Source organism: Squalius cephalus (assembly GCF_949319135.1).
Source record: "Squalius cephalus genome assembly, chromosome: 23".
Classification (NCBI taxonomy): domain Eukaryota; kingdom Metazoa; phylum Chordata; class Actinopteri; order Cypriniformes; family Leuciscidae; genus Squalius; species Squalius cephalus.
Window position 1 is genome coordinate 25,420,451 of NC_137144.1, and position 22,902 is coordinate 25,443,352.

At 38.0% G+C, this 22,902-nt stretch overlaps 1 protein-coding gene across 2 annotated transcripts; it reads left to right on the forward strand.

Annotated features, from left to right (window-relative positions):
- Positions 1–1,193: 1,193 nt before the first annotated feature.
- On the forward strand, positions 1,194–22,548 carry morc2 (MORC family CW-type zinc finger 2). Of its 2 annotated transcripts, none has more exons than XM_079858671.1 (27): positions 1,194–1,378; positions 2,451–2,623; positions 3,165–3,218; positions 4,007–4,041; positions 4,143–4,211; positions 4,317–4,407; positions 4,498–4,606; positions 4,694–4,853; positions 4,946–5,057; positions 9,636–9,761; positions 9,931–10,010; positions 11,745–11,827; positions 11,980–12,065; positions 12,243–12,383; positions 13,134–13,288; positions 13,401–13,529; positions 16,705–16,810; positions 16,895–17,027; positions 17,109–17,195; positions 18,289–18,570; positions 18,661–18,942; positions 19,013–19,076; positions 19,159–19,297; positions 21,017–21,193; positions 21,270–21,363; positions 21,444–21,632; positions 21,798–22,548. In XM_079858671.1, the coding sequence occupies exons 2-27, from the start codon at positions 2,556–2,558 to the stop codon at positions 21,864–21,866; spliced, it is 3,120 nt and encodes a 1,039-aa protein (XP_079714797.1). In that variant the 5' UTR covers positions 1,194–1,378; positions 2,451–2,555; the 3' UTR covers positions 21,867–22,548. The 2 variants fall into 2 exon arrangements, with proteins under 2 accessions (XP_079714797.1, XP_079714798.1); XM_079858672.1 differs by having other exon boundaries at positions 1,236–1,397.
- Positions 22,549–22,902: the final 354 nt, after the last annotated feature.

The window sequence follows — 22,902 nt, forward strand, 5'->3', positions numbered from 1 at the left end:
ACAAAACGCACTTACCGGTTGTGGACAACACTTCACACAAAAAAACACTTATTAGCTAGAAACTGGTGAAAAGATCTTGAAGTGAACACTAATTCACAAAGAAAGCAATTCATGACAGCAAAACAACATCTGGCGTTATATCACAATTTAGCTAAATGTGATATTACGGCCTGGTTCCACAGACAGGGCTTAGATTAAACCAGGATTAGGACATTAAATAACTTTTATAAATGTGCCTTAGAGATAAAAAAAAACATTACTGGTGTGCATCTTGAGACAAAACAATGGCACTGGCATATTTTAGATGTCAGTGCAAGTTGTTTTCAGTTAAAACAGCACAAACATGCATTTTAATATGGGACTATAATAATAAGGTTTCGACATATAAGATTAATCATTAAGTCTAACAGGCATATTAAATGTTGCAAATTAAACTGCCTTTAAATGTAATATTAAAAGGTTATAGTTACCCATTTTATTTTGTAAAGGCAAAAATAATAATAGTGCATATATTTGATATTGATATAAAAAATCCCAACACGACGCATTCTCCAAAGCCCGCCCATAATGTAAAAGGAAGAACGCGTTTTCTTATTGGCTAAAAAGTGCGCGTCGCACATTTTTGGTGTTGTTGCGGTTTACAGAGACAAGCGCTGTCATCATAGACAGCCAGGTGTGATTTCTTAACCATTTATGGGTAAAACACATTAAAAAGCAATGCATACAGCGCTTTGAAATCAATACATGTTTGAAGTGATCAAACAGCGTGTTTTATGTTCAGAAAACACGGCAGACATTTTGTCCCCTTCGTCCATTACATACACCTTTCATCATCAGCATCCCCTTTTTACCAGGAACGATTGTCTAAAAAGCCTACACGTTTTACACCTTTAAACAGAAAAATATATGCAATCAACGTATCTAACCAAACGCGACTGAATTCATGCTAACCTGTATTTTAATATCACATAAAAGTTGTCTTATCGTGATTACCTTTTATATGATTTTAAAACCAATCGCAGAAGACCAGCTTATCGATTAGTCGTGTTGTGCTTTAGCACGATTCCCTCCCCGCGTTTTTCCACACCACATTCCTTCATGGACCAGCAAACTTACTTCCTGCTTTACGTTGAATGACGGCGACTTCGACTAATCAGACGCGAGTAATGAGTCAGCGGGAAATGTGATTGGCTGAGCGTGGCGAGGAGGGCGGGGCAAGCTGTCTCAGTGCTCGTGTGTGTTGTTCGAGGGAAAGCGCTTGCTGGAGCGATTCGAGGCCTTGCATCTACTTTCTATGAACGAAAAAGGAATAAACACGTTTTGTTTCGTAGTTTTCCTCATGCAGCAGGCAGAAATCGTTGGATAAAAAGAAACGGAGGTAGAAGAGTGGTTAAATGGTTTGCATTATTGAAATCACATTTACTGCTTGTGTTACTGTACAAAGGCTGTTGGTTTTTGTAAATGAAGACGGTTGTTTCTGGCCAGGCCGCAGTTATTTGACCAGTTCTTCTGTGCATGCTTTAATGTGTGAGCCAGGGGTTAAATTTGATTGATTTAGATGCTGATTTGAGTGTTTGGCGAATGAAAGTGTTAGCAGTTCAGTGTCTGCTGTTGCATGGATCTCAAGGGCCTTGGCAGCATGTGATGGCCTCGCGTGTGTTTCTGTGTGAATTTAATCAGTTCAAGGACAGACAGTAAAAACCCCACTCATGAGCTCACCTGTCTGGGTCATTATTTAGCCTAGGAGGGGGGAAAATATGCATTATCATTTTAAATAGCTAAAGGTTCAATAAATGCATCATGGATGCTAAAGGAAAGGGTATCATTTTGGTTTGGTACATCATTTGCTGTTCGTATTAATTGACAAAAAAAGTGTATGACTAAACCTTTAAAAGAAGCACACAGAATGGCAAATGCTATAGTTTTGTATGTTTTCAACAAGTACTAATACTTCTCTCAAATTTGAGGTTATTCTCACAATAACATACTACTTTACTATTTTTGCAGTATGTGGTATGCATACTGTGCAGAGTAGGCTATGCAACTACATTTGCCAGAATGCAGTATACAACATAACACTGCGTGGAATCCCACAATGCAATGCACTTGAATACCATAGGAATGCATTGCAAATATATTGTCATCCATGAGATTCAAGATTTTTTTAGTTGAAATTGAACTAAAAATGCAATTTAATATTTTTAATTTCCAAAAAAAATTATATCACTGGATGCGACATAACAGTAACGAAGCACACTACTGTATGCAACATATTGCCCATTGTTGTCACTACTTAAAAAAAGTTTAAATCCCATAGATCCCTGTAAACAGTGTTAAATTTCCTTTTTGAACATAGTCTTTTCCAATGAGTTTGTAAACAGGTGATATATCACAATTTTGCGTTGGATGGCTAGTTTGTACTGACATGCTTGTTTTTGTTTGTTTTCTAGGTGTTGAACAATCACACATGATTCTCATGAAATGGGAAGAATGTAGAGACGAGACGTGAATACAATCAGCTAGTTTTCTTTTTTAATTTGTTTTATTTTGAGACGATGGCCTATACAAATTATAGCTCGCTAAACCGAGCTCAGCTCACCTTTGAATATCTGCACACAAACTCGTAAGTATCAATTTGAGTTAGCATTACAAATTTTCTTGCAAGCAACAAAACAAAAGATGACATGAAACCTTGTTTTCCATCGGACTGCTAAAAGTATGTGCGCCCTGACTCAATCAATCAACCAATCAGATTGGAACTTGTGATTCTCAAAAGCGGACATTTTTGTGTGCCGACATGCATTGCATGGTCCGTGAACAGTCAGTAGGATCCTGCTTCTACCCTCCATAAAGCAGTTTGCAATGACAACATACCCAGAAATTATTCATTGTTTCATGGAAAATTACTGTAGCATTGATGAGCAAAGTAATGCGCCCATTATTAATGGAATTGCAAACAAATGCATGTTATTGTGAATTGGAGGCCAAAGAACAATTTGAATGGGGATGTTGCTCAGTTTAGACATGTATAACAATGTTCTAATAATGTATGAATAATATTTTGACAAATACTTGGGTATTTATCGCCATAAAGGACAAAAGTAACATTGGCCATGAAAAAGGTCATTTCTTTTGTTGTTTATCGATTCTATTATTGCCAACAGGACAACCCATGAGTTTCTTTTTGGAGCTTTGGCTGAACTAGTGGACAACTCAAGGTACAAACACAATTTAGTTTTTAAAAATAAATATTTCTGACACTAAGGCCCTGTTTTCACCTGGTATTAAGATGAGTTTTGGTTGATCGGATCACAAGTGGACGACGGTAAATACAGTTGTTAACGTTTTGAGCTTGTCCACTTTCCACCACTTCCAGAGAGAGTTGAAAAACACATTTGACCGGGTTGCTTTCGTAGTGTAAACGCTCATGTTGTTGAATGTGTTCAAACAGCCACAAAAGACCGTCTTCTCTCCGACTACTGATCTAATGAGTAACGTTATGGGAAGAGCTCGAGCCAGACGGGATTTAAACTCTATCGGCTGAAGACCCAAGTTTGGTTTGAAGATGAAAAATGTACCAAGCACAATGTTCTCTCTCCATTCCTGATTTCTAACACACACTCACAGCGTTCGGCTGGTCTTGTGTCTGTCAGAGCAGAAACTAAAGCTGATGCTCTCCCTGTATGTGTTTCCGTTGCCTCCGGTCATGTTCATATGTAAATTACACAAGCTTATTTCATCCATTAGATCGAAAGATCTGAAAAAACCCATACATTTACTCGCCCGTAAACCCTTCCCTCGAAGAAATCAGGACAGAAGTGGTTAAAAGTGAACAAAAGAGACGGATTAAAACACCAGGTGTAAACTGGAGTGTGTCTCCCTCGTCTACTTGTGATCCGATCGACCAAAACTTACTGGCTTCTTAATAACGGCTGTAAAAAGGGCTTCTATCATCAAAAATATTTGCACTGTTGAAGTGAACATCCACTCCATTTCTTCTCTACAGAGACGCCAATGCCACACGGATAGACATCTACACAGGTTACATACAATGGTTTTAACTAGAAATAAATTTCAACATTTGCTAAAATTTGTAGTATAACAAAATAGATTGTTAATATTCATTTGTTACCACCAATCAGAGAAGAGACCAGATCTGAGAGGCGGGTTTATGCTGTGTTTTCTTGACGATGGCACTGGAATGGACCCCAGTGAGTAAAGCAAAGAAAACCAAACCCTTCATACAACAAAATGCATGCATTTTCAACTCAAGATCTCGTACACAACAGTGATGACAATAGAACTGTTTTGAATAGGTGAAGCCACTCATGTCATCCAGTTCGGCAAATCGAGCAAGCGTTTCCCAGAGTCTACTCACATCGGCCAGTATGGAAACGGATTAAAGTCGTAAGTATCATTACACTTTTCTTGGAAACCGATGAACTGACATTACCTCGTTATTTATGTTTTTTTAATGTACGTCCTGGTCTCTTTTAGGGGTTCCATGCGTATAGGGAAGGACTTCATTCTTTTCACCAAAAAAGACGACAAATTAACGTGTTTGTTTTTGTCGCGAACGTTTCATGAGGAAGAGGGTCTGGATGAGGTAAGAAGTTGATGGGGAGGCATCATACACAAACGCTCATTCTAAGCGAAGAGCAGCTCTCTAAATGCTTTTGGCCTGTTCTCATAGGTGATTGTCCCATTACCCAGTTGGGACGTGAAGACCCAGCAGCCTCTGACTCAAGACACTGAGAAGTACGCTACTGAGACTGAACTCATCTTTAAGTATTCTCCTTTTAAGAACGAAGAGCAGCTATTTCGGCAGTTCAAGAAGATCGAAGGACCCAGCGGTTGGTTTTTACAGCACTTTGTCTGAAATGAAGGCCGGTTAATTAGATTGTGTCTGTTGAGGCCGTTAAATCTGAGTATTGTGTGTTCGTAGGCACACTGGTTGTAGTTTATAATTTGAAGCTGATGGATAACCGAGAGCCGGAGCTGGATGTGGAGACGGACCACCAGGACATTATGATGGCCGGGACGCCCGTAGAGGGAGTGTGAGTCCATTCGCTAATTTTCATAACCAGGGTTGTCTAATCCTGTCCAATTTCTGCAGATCTTAGCAAGTACTCTTGTGTAGGGCTGTGCGATTAATCGTAATTGATTTTCGATTTTGGCATCCAACGATTATGAAAACACAGTAATACTTCACAGCGGTGTGCTTTTATTTCCTCCCTAAAAGACAAAACTTAAAACCCCCCTGTGGTTAAAATCAAGTTTTTAATGTTGTTTATATGTCTATGTGGTGTTTTTAATATGCTTCAAGACAAACCATGTGAAATTCAACACCATTCAAGTCAACACCATTGCTGAGTATTTTCTCCTTAAAGGTGCCGTAGAATGGATTATTTTATTATTTTAGAATGTTTCCAGGGGTGCCCTTATAATGTTAGTATGTTTTTTAGATCAAAATTTGTTATAATTTAGAAATAAAAGGCATATTTCCTAGCCTGATTTCATCCTCTGATTTGAACGCTCTGTTTGAAGGGGCGTGTCTGCTGAGAGACTTCAGAGTAAACGCCCTCTGCTGTGATTGGCTGACATGCTTGCATATGAAATATCTTGCATTACATGTAGAGCTATCTGGAAATCTTTTACTATTACAGCTTTTATACGTTTTTACTATTACAGCTATCGGGATTAATGAATCGTGAGAAGTTTAAGTATTTAGATCTATTCCCATCACATAAATGGTTGCAGTGATGAGCATTGAGCAGATGACAGCCTGTTGATCGCGTGAATGAAGATCTTATCACTGCAACGCGATCTACTGATGCATAAACAGTGTTGAACGACTTTGAGAGAAAGATTATCTGTCTGAACTTGAACAATTACACATCAGAAATTCACATAACCCACTGGTTCTTCAGAGGCTCGGATGAAGGAGCTAAAAAAATATTTTTGTGATCATTTGTACATCCAAACACTGAGCAACTGCCATGCTTCGCTCGCTCGTTTGCAAGCCATGATGTCTCTCGAGGAAAAAAACAATATCGCGCTGGATCTAGATAACACAGTGTAAATTATCGTTAATAAAATCACTACTTACCGCTTGCGGGAATATAATGTTAGTTGAAATTGCCCCCTTCGTCCGTTTGAGACGCCGAGAGAAGCCTGGCTGCTTGATATTGTTCCAGGTTAGAAAAACAGTCCATGGTGAAATGGGCAGAGCAACTAACAACTTCGAATTAAACTGTAGCGGTATCCGATTATAGATAGATAGATTATAGATAGATCTGCCATTTTCCCTATGATCCTCGCTTGTTTCTTCACCTGCAGAACCTCCGATGATTCGGCTGTGCAGTTCCGCCTGGCACTGAACATGGGCTGGCATATGGAGGCGTACATATTAATGATCCCGACTGTTGCGTCACAGTCGGTGTTATGTGGAGATTCGCCTGTTTTTCAGGGGTGTTTTTCAAAAACGAGATTTAAATAAGAAAGAGAAAACTATGGTGTTTGAGACTCACTGTATGTCATGTCCATGTACTGAACTCTTGTTATTTAACTATGCCAAGATAAATTCAATTTCACATTCTAGGGCACCTTTAAAACTGCAGTGAACCAAAGACAGTCTCAAAAACACGCTTTGAAATCGTTGGTGTTTCTGACGTCACAAACTACCTTGTAACCAATCAGATCAACGTGTGATCGTCAACTAGTGGATCTCAGTGAGTGGAGGCGGGGCTAATTTGCATATTCATAGAACCGCGTATACTAAATGAGGCAAGGGCGTAGAGTTACATTCAAGCTATTTTAAGGCATCAAGAAAAAAAATTCAAGGAAAAAAACATTGAAATATGTCATGTTGGTGATGAAAGATGAGTTTTAAGGGATAAACTTATTGACCACAGGGGACTTGACTCAGCCAAATAAGTGAGTGTTGTAAAATGCAGTCTACTGTTGCTAAACTGCGGGGTGTGATTGAAAGAACAGTTTATTGGATCCATCCATTAGCTCTTAAAGTGACAGCAGCCGTATGCCTGATACACAATGTATGATTTTGTGCTGTCCCAGATTAGAGATGACCAATCGTGGCGATTTCTTTAGTCATGGCTCCTAAACAGTGGTCCTCCGTCGTTCAGTGAGAGAGGTTCAAAGACAGCCGTTGTCACACTCTTGTGACCAAAGATAGCCTGCGATTAATTTCTGACACTGTCATAAATTTATCATGATCATCTCGCAGTGTGTTTGCTGCTACGACCTACGTCTACTAACTAGCCAATAGAAATGCAACATGAAATGGCGTATTGATCAACGCAACATGGTGCTAAAACTTAAAAACCACAATTGCCAAAGTGCGATTCATCTTGCTCTGTTTGTTCACCACTATTTGATGCCGCTTTATTCTTCTGTACTAACTTGTGCCGTAGCTTAAGATTCAATAGGCTACAGAGATTCAATTACAGATTCAATTCGGAGATTCAATTACACTGTACGACATGGATGTGGTACCCAATTTTATTAGATCCATGTCGTACAGTGTAATTTGTAATGGTCTTATAAGATTGCTGAAATTGCAGTCTTTAGCAGGCACAATATGTCATTAATGATAATCAAACAACAAATGACAAAGGGAAATCACTCACTGATCTTGCCTGAATAACTTAAGTAGATTTAATAAGGATTAATTTACATGTATACAGCAGTGTTATTTTACATTTGATTTTTCGATTTTCTTTTGTAGGCTATTACTTATCTGAATACCACTGTTAGTACATCTTCCTAAAAAACTTAAAACACTTCATTTAATTTAATTCATATTTTCATTCTGCTGTACTTATTTGTCCATTTTCTTTGTAATTAGTTTCTTTGTTCTTATTGTATTGCTGACTGTTTACTTGTCATATGTAATTGCTTTGAGGACCTTTTCCTTACATTAGTTAATCTAGTATTAATTTCGATAATTGTGAAATTTCACTGATATTTTAAAAGACTCATATCGTGAAATAAGACTTTGATCATATCATTACCCACCAATAATAGTGTTAAAAAAATTTGATTTTTGCCATAATCATCCATCATCACGAAGTCAAGGTTTTTTTTTTAATGGGATTTCAGTTAAATGGCTGAAATAATGTCTGTGGTGAACACAAGCTCAAGACACTTTCACGTTTTATTCTACGGCATAAAATACATCAGTGTTACGCCACTAGTGCTTTTTTGAAGCTGTTACGTGTCTTGAAAAAGGCGGTTGCTAACAAGTGGCTAAATGAGACTACAGAGGCTGTTGAGGAGATTAAACACCGAACAAGTAAACTCAGTCCGCTTTTACAGCATCGTTATGCTTATAATTGTGCTCTTATAAACTATTCCAGCTCAAACGTTCATGGAAAATGTTTTTAGATAAAAACTGAAAGAGTTGTCGGAGGATTAGTGATGGTAAAGACGTGGGACCCTGATGTAGTTCGTTTATAGCCTACCTTTAGCTTTTTACTTCTGGCGACTGCATTTAAGCTTCAAAATTCATAAAAGTTGTGTTCATCTGTGATAATTATCTTGATGGACAAAACGTGCAAGTGTATCATAAGCTTTTGTTGATCACAGCGCATGTTTTTAGCGATATCCAAAAGCCTATGGCTAAATCCTATTGGGTTTTTGTCGAGGGAACCAGCCTGATGCTAACTGACTAACATACTAATATACAGTGTGGGTTTTTAAAGGTCCCGTTCTTCGTGATCCCATGTTTCAAACTTTAGTTAGTGTGTAATGTTGCTGTTAGAGCATAAATAATATCTGTAAAATTATAAAGCTCAAAGTTCAATGCCAAGCGAGATATTTTATTTAACAGAAGTCGACTACATCGAACGGCCCGTTTGGACTACATCCCTCTACTTCCTTCTTTAATGACGTCAGTAGAACAGTTTTTTGACTAACCTCCGCCCACAGGAATGCTCCCTCATCTCTACCGAAATTCGTTTATGTACTTGCGCACTTCTTATAACTTACTGTGTTTACTCAGCTCTTATGGTGATTTTCTGAAGTAAAACTGACGCTTCATCTTTTGTGTGATGTACAATAAACTTTATTAAACTCATCAGTATATGTTTGATCCTCATTCAGACAGCAGACTTGTAGGCTATTAATAAATAATGGATACATACAAGCAGATGACAAATACGTTATAATAACCGTAATTAAACTACTAAACTATACCTGTTTCATCTCTATACAGCACTCTGACTCTGTAGGCATTATTGTCCGACTCGAAATGAACACCGTTACTGAGAGTTTCTGATATTATCATCATTCCGGGAGATGAAATTGTCCTGAGAGACTGAGCGCGAGCTCATGAAGCTCCGCCCCCTGGGTCGTCCAGCAGCAGCTCATTTGCATTTAAAGGGCACACACTAAAACAGCGCGTTTTTCTGAGCCCCAAAAAATGACAATTTAAACATGCTGTAAAAAATGATCTGTTGGGTATTTTGAGCTGAAACTTCACATACACACTCTGGGGACATCAGAGACTTATTTTACATCTTGTGAAAAGGGGCATAATATGGGACCTTTAACATGTTAATGTAATGTTGGATGTTTTTTGATGATGCCGAATGTACATTTGTTGTCATAAACAGAAAGCCAGAGAGGAGGTCCTTCCGTGCGTATGCTGCTGTCCTGTACATCGACCCCAGGATGAGGATCTTCATTCAGGGGCACAAAGTTCGAACCAAGCGATTGTCCTGTTGCTTGTATAACCCTAGGTAAACATGAAAAAATACCAGCTTCACACATATACACTGCCTCAGGGTGTCATATCAAACCTCTTCATGCTGTGAAAAAGTACTAGTTTTATAGTGGAGCATTCTTGTAACTCTTGCCAGAGGCAAAAACAATCCCAAATACAGAACAGCCTGTTCTTTTGACTTCTAGGATGTACAGATACACGTCGACGCGCTTTAAAACCCGTGCGGAGCAGGAGGTCAAGAAGGCAGATCACCTCTCAAAACTCGGTGAGTTTAATCCTAGCCCACACAAACAGCTCAAACTGGACTAGTATTGCTGGTGGGTGTTAAGGGAAGTTGGCTTTGTGGGTTATGATGTCATTTCCTCTATCTGACCGTTTCTGCTTTTAAGCTCCACAAATACTGAACGATGAGTGTTGATAGATGTAGATGCTTGCTTTAAAAGCACACAGGAAATGGGCATGTTTGTAAAGGCATCATCTCACACTTCTTTTGATAAAGATTCGAACAGACGAGGAAATATAAATGGGTTTTAGACTAGATTCTTAGTGAAGTGAGTGAATTAGACATTGTGCTGTACAATCAAATCACTTATGTCTCTGTCCCAGGTCGTCTTCTTTCGTCTTTTCTTGTATAATGATTTATGTAGTGTGTGTGTATATAGGACTGTGACAATGGTAATGGACCAACCACCGGCGGTGGCACGGTGGTTGGGAGATGTTTTTTATATACATGTATATGTGTGTGTGTGTGTGTGTGTATATATATATATATATATTATACAGCTCTGGAATACATTAGGAGACCATTGCAAAATTATTAGTTTCTCTGGTTTTACTATTTATAGGTATGTGTTTGGGTAAAATTAACATTTTTGCTTTATTCTATAAACTCCTGACAACATTTCTCCCAAATTCCAAATAAAAATACTGTCATTTAGAGCATTTATTTGCAGAAAACTGGTCAAAATAACAAAAAAGATGCAGTGTTGTCAGACCTCGAATAATGGAAAGAAAATAAATTCATATTCATTTTTAAACGGCACAATACTAATGTTGGGTGACTTTATGCCACTCCTGGTGCAAAGATTCAAGCAGCTCGGCTTTGTTTGGTGGCTTGTGACCGCCCATCTTCCTCTTGATCACATTCCAGAGGTTTTCAATGGGGTTCAGATACTTGAACAAAGTCTCAGATATGAAACAAAGTCTCACCTTTCAAATTTGGTAATTTTTTTAAATAAAATTTCAACAGTAAATACAGTTTTGTGGTTCTTTAATGTGTCTGACAGATCGCTGTAGAGCCTCAGTTAAAGCTGCTCTTGAACTGATCATCTCTTCCTTCTAGTTCATTTATAGCATCAAATAAACATGAACATCAGAAGGAATGTTGTTTTAACTGCGGAATAACGTCAGTACACTCCGTTTTTCAAGTTCAAATCCTCCAACGTTAATCTGCTTACTCTCCTGACTGCTTTGTTGGACAAAAATGGCGGATTCGGCGGATGGCGGATTATGATAGGTCAGATCGTCTGTCAATCAAACTCCCTAAAGTAACTTTTCTACTCCAATTCATTTTTGAAATATAATCATTTACATTTACACATGCAATATAGTGCATTATTCTCAAGCTGTTTTATCTGTCTTTCCACAGTTGAAACACTGGTTGTGAGATGTAAAACATACCAATCAATCATTTCTTCTTCTGCGCTTTTTACTGGTAGCAAACAGCGTTGCTGATTTTAATTAATATGTGTGGGGGAGAGAGAGCAAAGACAGTGCTTAGTTTGAAGACAGAGAGAGGCGTGGAGGAGGGGCTTGTTCTCTCTCTCAGTTAACATGCGCAGCTGTCATCAACATCACTCATAAATCAAAATAAATGATCAAATAAGGCTTTGGCGGGACTAAAAAAATTGTTTTGGCAGCCGGCAAAAAATTTTAACATAGGAAAAACACTGTAAATAAATGGCACTTGACTTGTGCATATGTTTGACTTCCTCTCTAGCTGAGGAGAAGGCGCGGGAGTCCGAGAGTAAAGCTCGTGCCCTGGAGTTAAAGCTTGGTGATGACCTATCCAAAGAAGCCAGAGTAAGACACACACACAATTCAGACCCAGTACAGAACTATTTATCAATTTTTATCTATTTATTAAACAAATTTGAATTTAGATGCTCATAAATTGCACTTGTGAGTTTGTCGTATATGCAGGTTTTTAATAAATTTGTTTCATATGATTTCAGGCCGCACTGAGAAAGGCGCAGGATTCGGCTGTGGCGTTACGTGCCGAAGCTACTAGAAAACAAGCCATCCATGCATCCAAACAAAAGTAACACACACCATCCACTCCTACAAATACACTATGACCTCTTAAAGATGTTTTATAGCTATCACCATTTGACTTTAGTCTAATATAGCCTCGAAAACACGCTTGCTGACTATTGTCAAGATTTATTTGTATAGCGCTCACAAAACACAGTTTCAAATCAGCATTTTGTCGTTTCAGAGCTTTGAAAGAACCCAAGGAGCTGAACTTTATATTTGGCGTGAACATCGAGAGGCGAGACCAGGATGGTATGTTCGTCTATAACTGCAGCCGTCTTATTAAGATGTACGAGAAGACGGGACCACAGCTGGAGGGAGGAATGTGAGTGAAAATCACACACAGATATTATACATTATGCATTATACAAGCTGATGTGTAACAGTTAGGGATGCACCGATAGGATTTTTTGGGGCTGATACCGATTTTAACAAACAATTATTGGCCGATTCCGATATTTGTCACTTGATCACATTAAAATAGATTGTGTTTTGATCATGTTTTAAATCAGCAAAGTTAAAAAAAAAATTTAAAAAACATGCTTTAAGTTATACTAGTTTATTGCTGCATCATCAAATAATTTCTAAACATGGATTGGATCCATTTAACATTCAGCAGGCAAACATAAATACAACATAACAAAGATACATATGAAATAAAGAGTGCTTTTAAGTAGTTTTAATAGATTTTACAGGTACAGAAATAAAGTAAACAAATGTAAAATAACACTGCATATTCTTCACTGTATAAATTAAATACATATATTATTAACACATTGAGACATAGCTAAATTCTGCTGTACAACAGTAATATATTTCTCTCACAATTACTTTTATTTTGACGGGTTGCAGTGAAGACCTTCGAGTTTCATAGGGCCCTATACATATTAATCCTTATGAAAGTTACAAAAGTTATTTAGTCAAGAGTAGTGAGCTAATTATTATTATTATTTATTTTTTTGTCTTTTGTTAGTTGATTAACATTAAAACGCAGACAGCAGTTGTTATATTGACCTTTTTCATGCTATAGCCGACATGCCGATGGTTGTAAATTGTCTGTGTGTGTGTGTATCAGGGCCTGTGGAGGTGTTGTAGGAGTGGTGGATGTTCCCTATCTAGTGCTCGAGCCAACGCACAACAAGCAGGACTTTGCAGACGCTAAAGAATACAGACACTTACTCAGAGCCATGGGAGAATATCTCGCCCAGTACTGGAAGGACATCGGTATAGGTCAGTCTGTGTGTTTGTCTTCTTTTTGTTGATAACTAACATGCGCATGCATATATTATTTTTTATAATGTTTGTAATAAATTTAACATGAATTAAATGTTTCCCTCAACAGCTCAGAAGGGTATAGTGAAATTCTGGGATGAATTTGGCTATTTGTCGGCCAACTGGAACGCCGTCCCATCAAATGAAATTCGGTTTCGCCGACGGAGAGCCATGGAGATACCGGTCACCATCCAGTGTGGTACGAACATAAACTCACTCTCAGCACTTCACAAGCTTCCTTTAATATGCCAGAAACACATTTATATCCTAAAAACATATTTTGCGGTTACTGATTTGATTACTAAAGTACTAAGCTTTTGTTCGATGTGAATGTTGCCTCTAATTGTGACACTTGTTACTGGTGTATTTTTTATTAATTATTATATGCTAAGCAATTAGACTCATAAACAAAATTTCTAGACTTCATTGAAGGTGGAACTTGACCCTTATCTAGAGACCAGAGTCATGTGGGTAGGTTATTATGACTTGGGCAGGTGAAAAAAAAACACCTAAAATACCCAAGCAATCACATAGCAATGCTTTAAGAAACAACCAGAACACCCTAGGACAGTGGTTCTCAAACTTTTTACACCAAGTACCACCTCAGAAAATATTTGGCTCTCTAAGTACCACCATAATGACCAATATGAAAATACAGTAGCGTAGTAGGCCTAACTATTCAGCTACAGTTATGCACAGCTCAAAAATGAGGCAGCTTAATTTCTAATAAGAATATTTATTATTGTCAGCCACTTTAAACATTGTAAAAACACAGTTTGAACATTAACACTGCACTGTGCTGCTTACATACAGGTAAATAAAAAACTTAAATAATGATTCAATTCAAATGTATTGCACCTAAAAGTGAAATAAAAACTGTAGCCTACTGTACTTAAAATATTAATAAAAAAAAAAACGTACATTTAAAATATTCTGGCTAACCCCTGTGAGTTTTTCAAGGCGATCATTATTTAGAACTGATCACTTTATTGTTTCCATGGTGACGCGTCATTGCTTGTCACGTGACACACCGCATTTTTATTTCATTTTTTTTATTCAAAATACTCACAAATTTGTTAGCTATGGCATGAAATATTTGATATTCCGATTGTCAAATAAATGAAAGTGGAAGTGTTATGTTGTTTAAACACCTTTATAACGATCGCGTTAGTTGAGCTATATGCGCCGTTATGTTAGTTTGTGCCACATTCAGAGAATCGGATCTGTTGGATTTACAGCACGTGAATTCATCCACTTCTCCCGAAATACGTGAAAGTAAGTGGCCGGTGAACTGGGAGAAGAATAGAGTTAACTTTAAAGTTACTTACACAATGTGTTTCTTACACAATCTGATATGAATAAAACGTGTCTTCTAATTATAATGGAAATTATTATTATTTCCGCTTCCATAGACATCAGTGTGTATTTTACAAATTATAAATGTTTTTTTTTTAGTACTTACTTAAATGTCTGAAACCTAAAATAAACATTATGTGGTTAAAAACACTGAATAATTGTGATATTTGACAGCGCCGGTGGCGCGCGTCCGTCTCTGGCTCAGCGCCAGCCAACTGCAAATAAGCACATGAATTTAGCAGTTGATCACGTGATGCACTGACCGTTCTACTCACACCGGTGTAATCGTATCGTACGCTCCAGGGACCAGCCAAGACTGATCACACAATAGACAGTAAAAGCAGAGCCCGTCTACGGAGAGCCTGCCCACTCCCTATTAAGTCCTATTGTACCGAATTTTGGTTGTAGTACCACCAGAGTTCCACTGGGGGCGATCGCCCATGAGTGCAAAATGAATGGGAGTCAATGGGGCTAGACGGCTAAATTTGTCTCTTTCACCCGATCGCCGTTGAGAAATCTCAGATCTGATTGTAGATTTTGCAAGTTCAACATGGATTTTAGGTCGAAAGTTGAATGAACGAGTACTTATGTCGTTTTGATTTCTTACAGGTTGAGTTGTTGTTGCCCATAACACGCTAGCATTCTGACGTCATTGACATTTTGAAAGACTTTTTAAAGCAAATAAGTGACTCTAAAAAATCTAACACCCAGCAATGTGTAATTTATTTGCATCTCCTTTCGAATACAACATTCAAATTACTAGACAAAAAATTATATCCTGAGAAAAGTGGATTTTGAGGGGTATACCGCCATTGACCTCCATTCATTCTGCACTCGTCCTGTGAGCGCCCTCATGTGGAATCAGAGTGGAACTGCAACAGTTCAGAAGCCGGAAGTGTAGTGAGAGTGAAACTACTCGCCATATTAGACATTCTCTGGTAAAAGATCACACCGGTTTGATCTTACGTGCGAAATTCCTCTGCGTACCACTAGACGGAGCCTGCGTACCACACATTGAGAACCACTGCCCTAGGACATGCGTCCTCAAATAGCGGACCGCTGGCTAGGTTTAACCGGACACATTAGCATCATTTTACCTTTTCTACAGTATATAGTAATCAGCTTATTACTCAGTTTATCAGTTATGGTAATTATAAATCATAAATCAGTTTATGGTAATTATCTTTTTGCTGCTATATCCTCTAATATTGTAATCTGGAGCCAAATGTGCTTGATTCAAGCCCTTTGTGTTCCATGTGTAACGCAAAGTTGAGATGTTGTTTCCCAGAGAGACAAACAATATGTGGTGTCGGAGGAAAAGATCCATGAGAGACGAGAGATGGCGTATTTTCCCCGGGTTAAACAAATAATTTAATAAAAACATCACACTCATCTGCATACATGGGGATTGAGTGAGAAAAAGCAGACAAATAAACATTCAACTCTGGTCAAAAATAGAAATGGAAATAAAAGGAAGTGTACTAAAGTCGGTAGAGCGGTTATCTCTTCTCGTGCTCACCTTTCACATCTATTACAGACACACTCTCTACACACATGCGCAGTTCTCATTGTACCGTTGAGTGACTTAAGTGACACGTTGCTTCTCTCCAGCTAAAGACATAAAGCACCACATTTAATAGCTGCAATGACGTGGTTATTTTAACAACAGCAGCAAAAACAGTGAGCAGCAAAATAGATTGATTCTTTATGCTAAACAATGCAGAAAACCAGAATGTAGCAAATAGTTATTTTTATTGTGTAAATTCTCAGACTCAATATCCAATATCCTCATCTTTGATGACTATTTGAGGATAGGGGTTTTTTTTGTAGGTTTTGAGTTTAGGATTTTTTCTTCTTCTACTAAGTACTACTGATGCTCAGTTGAAAATGTGTAACTATTGCAAAAAAGCATTGTCTGGACCTCCGCTCGGAAGAAAATATAGAGCCTGGGCCTCTTGGAACTTTAATTGAATACCCCCATAAAATCTAATTTCTTAATTGTTTTTATCTTCCTGTAGATAAGTGTTTGAAATGGCGGACGTTGCCGTTTCAGATGGATGCTGTGGACAAACGATACCCAGACAGCTGGGTGTGTCTCATGAACCCGGACGGCACCCAGGACAGGTTGGGAAACTAGACACCAGAAGCAGTCTAACCATTTAAGACTGTGTGTTTCTTATGGTTTTGTTTGTTGTTCTGTTCTGTTAGGTGTGATGCGTCTGAGCAGAAGCAGAATTTGCCCGTCGGCGTTTTGAAAAAAGACATCAAGTCGACAGAGGACAAACAGAAAGATCTGTCAGATAAAATCCGTCAGCAGCAAGAGAAACTGGAGTCCCTGCAGGTCTGCCTGTCACCTCAGCTCTCTTCTGAGCTTTTCTCTGTCTGTTTTGGTTAAATTTATGCTTTATTTCTCCTAATTCAGAAAACCACAACAATAAAATCAGCGTCAGATATAAAACGGCTGCCTCTAGATGTCAGTACAAAACCTACAGAAGAGCGCACGCCTCAGGTACAGTATGTGTGCATCTAGATGTTTGTGGATGAATCGCACGCAAAAAAGTTATATTTCAGCCCAAATTATTGATTAAATCTGCACCGCAGTTAAGCACATTTTCTGGCCAAATGTAGCTGGACATTTTTCATAGTTCTTACTCATTTTTTTTACCATGATTTATAATAAAAAAATAATAATAATAATAATAATAAAAAAAAAAAAAAAAAAAAAAAATATATATATATATATATATATATATATATATATATATAAATTTACTCATTTTAAATAATATATTTGTGTTCGCATTACAGTATGATAACTGTATGGAAGCTTGTTTCCGCCACTGAATAAAACATATTCAAAAGATAATTGCTACTTTTTATCTCACAATTGCAAGTTTACATCTCACAATTCTGACTTTATAACTCACAATTCTGAGAAATAAAGTCAGAATTGCGAGTTATAAAGTCAGAATTGAGAGTTATAAAGTCAGAATTGCGTGTTATAAAGTCAAAATTGCGAGTTATAAAGTCAGAATTCTGACTTTTTTTTTCTCGTAATTGCGAGTTTGTATCTCACAATTCTGACTTTATAACTCACAATTCTGAGAAATAAAGTCAGAATTGCGAGTTATAAAGTCAGAATTGCGAGTGTGAGTTATAAAGTCAGAATTGTGAGTTATAAAGTCAGAATTGCGAGTTATAAAGTCAGAATTGCGAGTTATAAAGTCAGAATTCTGACCTTTTTTTTTCTCGTAATTGCGAGTTTGTATCTCACAATTCTGACTTTATATCACAATTGCAACTTTATATCACGCAATTCTGATAAAAAGTCAGAATTGCGAGGTGTAAACTCACAATTGTGAGAGAAAAAATCAGAATTGTGAGATAAAAAGTCGCAATTACCTTATTTTTTTATTATTATTCTGTGCCTGAAATAAGCTTCCATATAACTGGGAATATGCTTAACTGTCATAAAATACAGATCCTAAAAATAGGCGTAATTTTTATTTTATTTTTAAGATAAAGGGTTAATTTGACCTGGATATGTTTTTGATAGGTTTCAAGCTATTTATTGTTCTCTTTAATTTGTTGAACCCTTATAGCCGACCCGCTCATCCCAGCGAGCAGCACCCCGCCCACGTTCACCACCTCTCCCTGCAGTGGTCAGAAAAGCTGTCAGTCAACCGCAGATAACAAAAACTCCTCCCCCTAAACCAACGCCTCCTTCACGACCCACGCGGACCCCACCAGCACCTCCACCCAAAGCGAAGCCGTCACCTGCAGCGAAGGCAACAAAACCTGCCCCCAAACCTGTAGCCCCGCCCCCAACTCCGCCCACAAAAACGCCGGCTCGCAAAGGTGCCATGCAGAGCCGCACTGCTACAGTAAGTCGACTCAAAAACACATTAACTCAAACTTTAAATATCTTGTCTTTTCACATTGTGCTTAAAAATATCGTAACTATTTTATGCTAGCCATCGTCCGCCAAGACTGCTGGCAAACAAACTCCACCCAGCAAGAAAGGAAACATAAAGAAGGGTAGAGTCCAAGAAGAGGAGGATGACGAGGAAGAAGAAAGTGAAGAGGAAGAGGAGGAAGAAGAGGAGGATGAAGAAGACAGTGCGTCAGAAGAGGATGAACCTCAACCCAAAAAATCTAAGATGGCGGCGTCTGTTCAGGCTCGAGGGAAAACTGCAGTGGAAAAAAAACCAGTAGCAGTCGCAGCAGCAGCATCAGTCAAACAGACCAACACTGAGGTACAGAATCACATCACACCGCTTAATTCACACTCAATACAGCTTTAATTCATCTCAATTTATCTCTTAGGTTATCACGAATAGCACTAATGAAGATCTGAAGAAAGATGTGACAAAAAATAATGCACAGAAAGGTAATATATGTATATCATTTTGGATAGTAAAGAGATGCCTGGAATTGTGTGGTCGAGATCTAATCAATGGTGTGTGTTGTAGATAAAGGCATGCAGGTAGAGGCAAAGGTGAACGGCGAGTGGTTCACGGGTCGTGTAACCGCAGTAGAGACGGGAAAGGACAATGTACGCTGGAAAGTCAAGTTCGACTACGTTCCCATGAACACTCCAAGAGACCGCTGGTACATGCACTATCACACACTAATCAATATTTACCACATTTATGACATACTACACGAAGGGACAGATTTACTAAACAGGGCAAATTAATGTGAGAAAGCAATCCCGAAATGGGTGAAGACATGCTTTTTCAAGTGTTAAATAATGGCGCAAATGCCAGTTAATATACCACAGCAAACCATGTTGCATGACTTATTTAAATAGTCTCCTCCCATAAATTCTGTGTCTGAAAGGGAAACTCTTAGGGGTTGCACAGACTAGTCGACTTTAATGCTCTGCCATGACGTTTTTAAACTTGGCGTCGACTAGTCATGATCATGGCCTATAGAGGGCGCAACAGGATAAGAAATCTTTGAAGTTCACTTTTACACTCAGTTTTCAACAGTTAAAATGTCAAATACATGCATACTCCGAGCGCTCCACAAGATATGTTTGATTATACCATCTAGATGCACAAAATTGATCAGGTGAATGCATGTTTTAAACAGCTTATTGTACACGCGAGTTAATCGCTGTCCTAAACTAATGCGCTGCTGCATTGTAACGCACACACATACAGACAGTAGCGCGCTCATCACGTGAAGATTGCACACAGAATCATTCAGTAGCGCAGAAATATATTCTAAAAATAAGCTGTTATGTAGGAGCGCTGTCATATTGCTATAGCTGTGCACAAGGCAACCCGCGTTCGAGTCTCAGCTCGAGGTTCTGGCTTATTTGTTCATCAATGACGTCATCAGCGACTAGTCAACTTGACTTTAATCACATAAATGTCGGCTTAAAAAAATCGTTCAACCCCTAGAAACTCCTACAAATTAGTGTTGTCAAAAATATCAATATTTCAATACTGAAATATCTGAAACGATTCTGATGGCAAAGTGACACACCCGCCTCCTCTCACTCACTCCTCTCGTTCCCTCAGGTTGAATAGTTTTGTTACAGGGCCTGAATTTTGGTGCGGGTTTGCGAGTATTGCACATCATTTTACTCATTCCTGCAGGTTTCATGCTTTTCACACACGCACCACTGATCTATATAAGTGACGTGCACATAAAGTCGCCTTTCATAAATGGCTTGTGAGGACCAAATTGAGTTCTTTTTCGTGGTTTAACAGTGCTTAAACAGTCAAATACACACAAAGCTGTCAAAATATCTGTCTTCTGTAGTATTTCTTACCCGAATACAACTGTTAGACCCACCTCTAACTTAAAGCCATTTTCATTTTCATTTGTTTCTTTATTCTATTGTATTTATTTGTGCTATTGTTTCCATTTTTTTTTTTCTTATTTTATTACTGACTGTTTAAATTTACTGTGCAAATTTAGTTTAAAGTTTCAAATAAAGCCTCCATGTGCTATGTGAAAGCTATTGCTACAAAATGACCCAAATTATTTAAAAAAATATGAGATTATAATAAAAAATTATATTTTTAGAATTAAAAAAATCTATAGCCAGGTTTCCATCCAAGATTTTTTTTTTGCGAAAAAAAGGTTTAGCACATCATTTTTTACCTATATGGCTGATGGAAATGGTAATTATCAATGTTTTGTTTTTTTTGCATTTTTTTTTTTTTGTGCATTTTTTTGCAGGTTTTTTATTGCATTTTTACCCCAAACCCGCGTTAATTTCCGACCCTGCTTCTTTTTCATCGCAACTTTAAAATTCGAATTGCTTTTGCACGTCAAATGTTCATTTGTGTTTGTTCGTTTGTTTGTTTTCAGGGTGTTTAAGGGCAGCGATGATGTCCGTCTTATGCGTCCAGCCTCTCCAGAATCACGAAGTCCAGACACCAATCAGGGTCCAGCACGTTCTGTAACTCCGCCCACCGCTGCTGAGCCTGACACGACTCAGAGCGGGCCGAGCAGAGAGACCACAGAAGGCCTGGTGACCATGATGAGGTTTGTTTCTGTTAATGATTTGTGTGTTTTTTTGTGTATGTTTTTCATCCCTACATTCATGGTCTGTTTTGCGCAGGACGTTTATACGGTATTTTTTCCCTCCGGATTTCCGAATCCCTAAAGATTCTGTGAACACTATGAGTGCAGAGGACCTTGTGGCCTTTCCCATCGTGAGTACAGACCATCGTTGAGATATTTATAACAAGGCTGAATGATTTGAGTGCTTAAATGAGTGTCTTGTGCATTGCAGAAAGAGTATTTCCAGCAGTATGAGGCCGGACTCCAGAGTCTGTGTAATTCCTACCAGACGCGGGCCGAGTCTCGGGCACGAGCCGTGGAGGAGAAGAGCAGCGGGGCAGAAGCCAAACTACGCGAATCTGAAGAGAAACTCCGCAAACTCAGAACCAACATCGTTGCTCTTCTGCAGAAAGTCCAGGAGGTCTGAAACACACACACACACACATAAATAATAATATCCATTTTGCTATTTGTTTTGATGTTGTGGACTGTTGTCAAGGAAATGAGAATAATGAGCTGTTTAGAATCATGAATGGGAAAGAATGTTTGGAAATTCCTTTGTTCATGTGTGTATTTTGTCCCGCAGGACATTGAGATCAGCAGTGACGATGAGCTGGACGCCTACATTGAAGATTTGGTCACAAAGGGAGAGTGAAACCCTGCATCTCCTCAGTTTTACCTTCATTTTCGCTCTCTACATTTGTGTTTCATGCATACTAAGAGTTCTAGCGGAAGACTGGAGATGATTGCTGGTCGGCCACATATTCATCCCTATATACTGTGACAGAACTCTGTAATGCAGCAAAAGCTTCATTGCCAACTTCAACAAAATTTTCGGTTCGAAACGCCACTCAGGCCATCAGCAGCTGCAAGTGATGAGAGATCCAAATGCTTTCAACCTGCAGTTTCACAACTTTGTTTGATTTAAATCTACATTGAAGTTTTGAGTTCATGTTGGCTGTTTTTTAGGGTCCCAGTATTGTAAAGCTTCATTCTCAAACCAGTTTTATGGAAGAGTCCTCAGCTGTTCTCACAGCTCGCATTGATCCTTTCAAAACAGTTCGACATTTTGAGTCTGAAAATGGGCTTTAACTTGCTGCTTTGTGATCTGTATTGTCTCAAGTTTGAGTTACTTCCTGATTCGGTTTCCATTTATTTGGATGTGATGTTCAGTTCGTGTTGTTTTATTTTTAACCTTCCAGTTTCCGTTTTTTGGAATAAACACTGATCTGACGCTGTTAACCTCTTCAGTTACAGTATTTAGTCTTCATCTTTATATCTGAGAATATTTTTTAAAAAGTTTTATTAAAACAGTCCAATAAAGTTTAGGATGCACATTTTGGTCTAATGTTTCTGTTTGTGTGGAAAAAACAACAACTTTATTGTCTTGACTTGTAACCTCAGTTTAGTTTATTAATTTGATGAATACATTTAATAATTAATTGAAATGAAGAAAAAAAAAGTATATTAAATATACATGCTTGGCTTTAAGATGTAACGGTTGCATTTTGCATAGCTGCTAGTACAGTGTAAATATATTGAACATAAATGTTGAAATTAAATGTGATGAAGTCTACTATTTTATATATATATATATATATATATATATATATAAAAAATAATAGAAAAAAATATGTTAGAAAAATAGTAAGAGAAGGAATACAACTTTAAGGGGACATCCTTGCAAGACA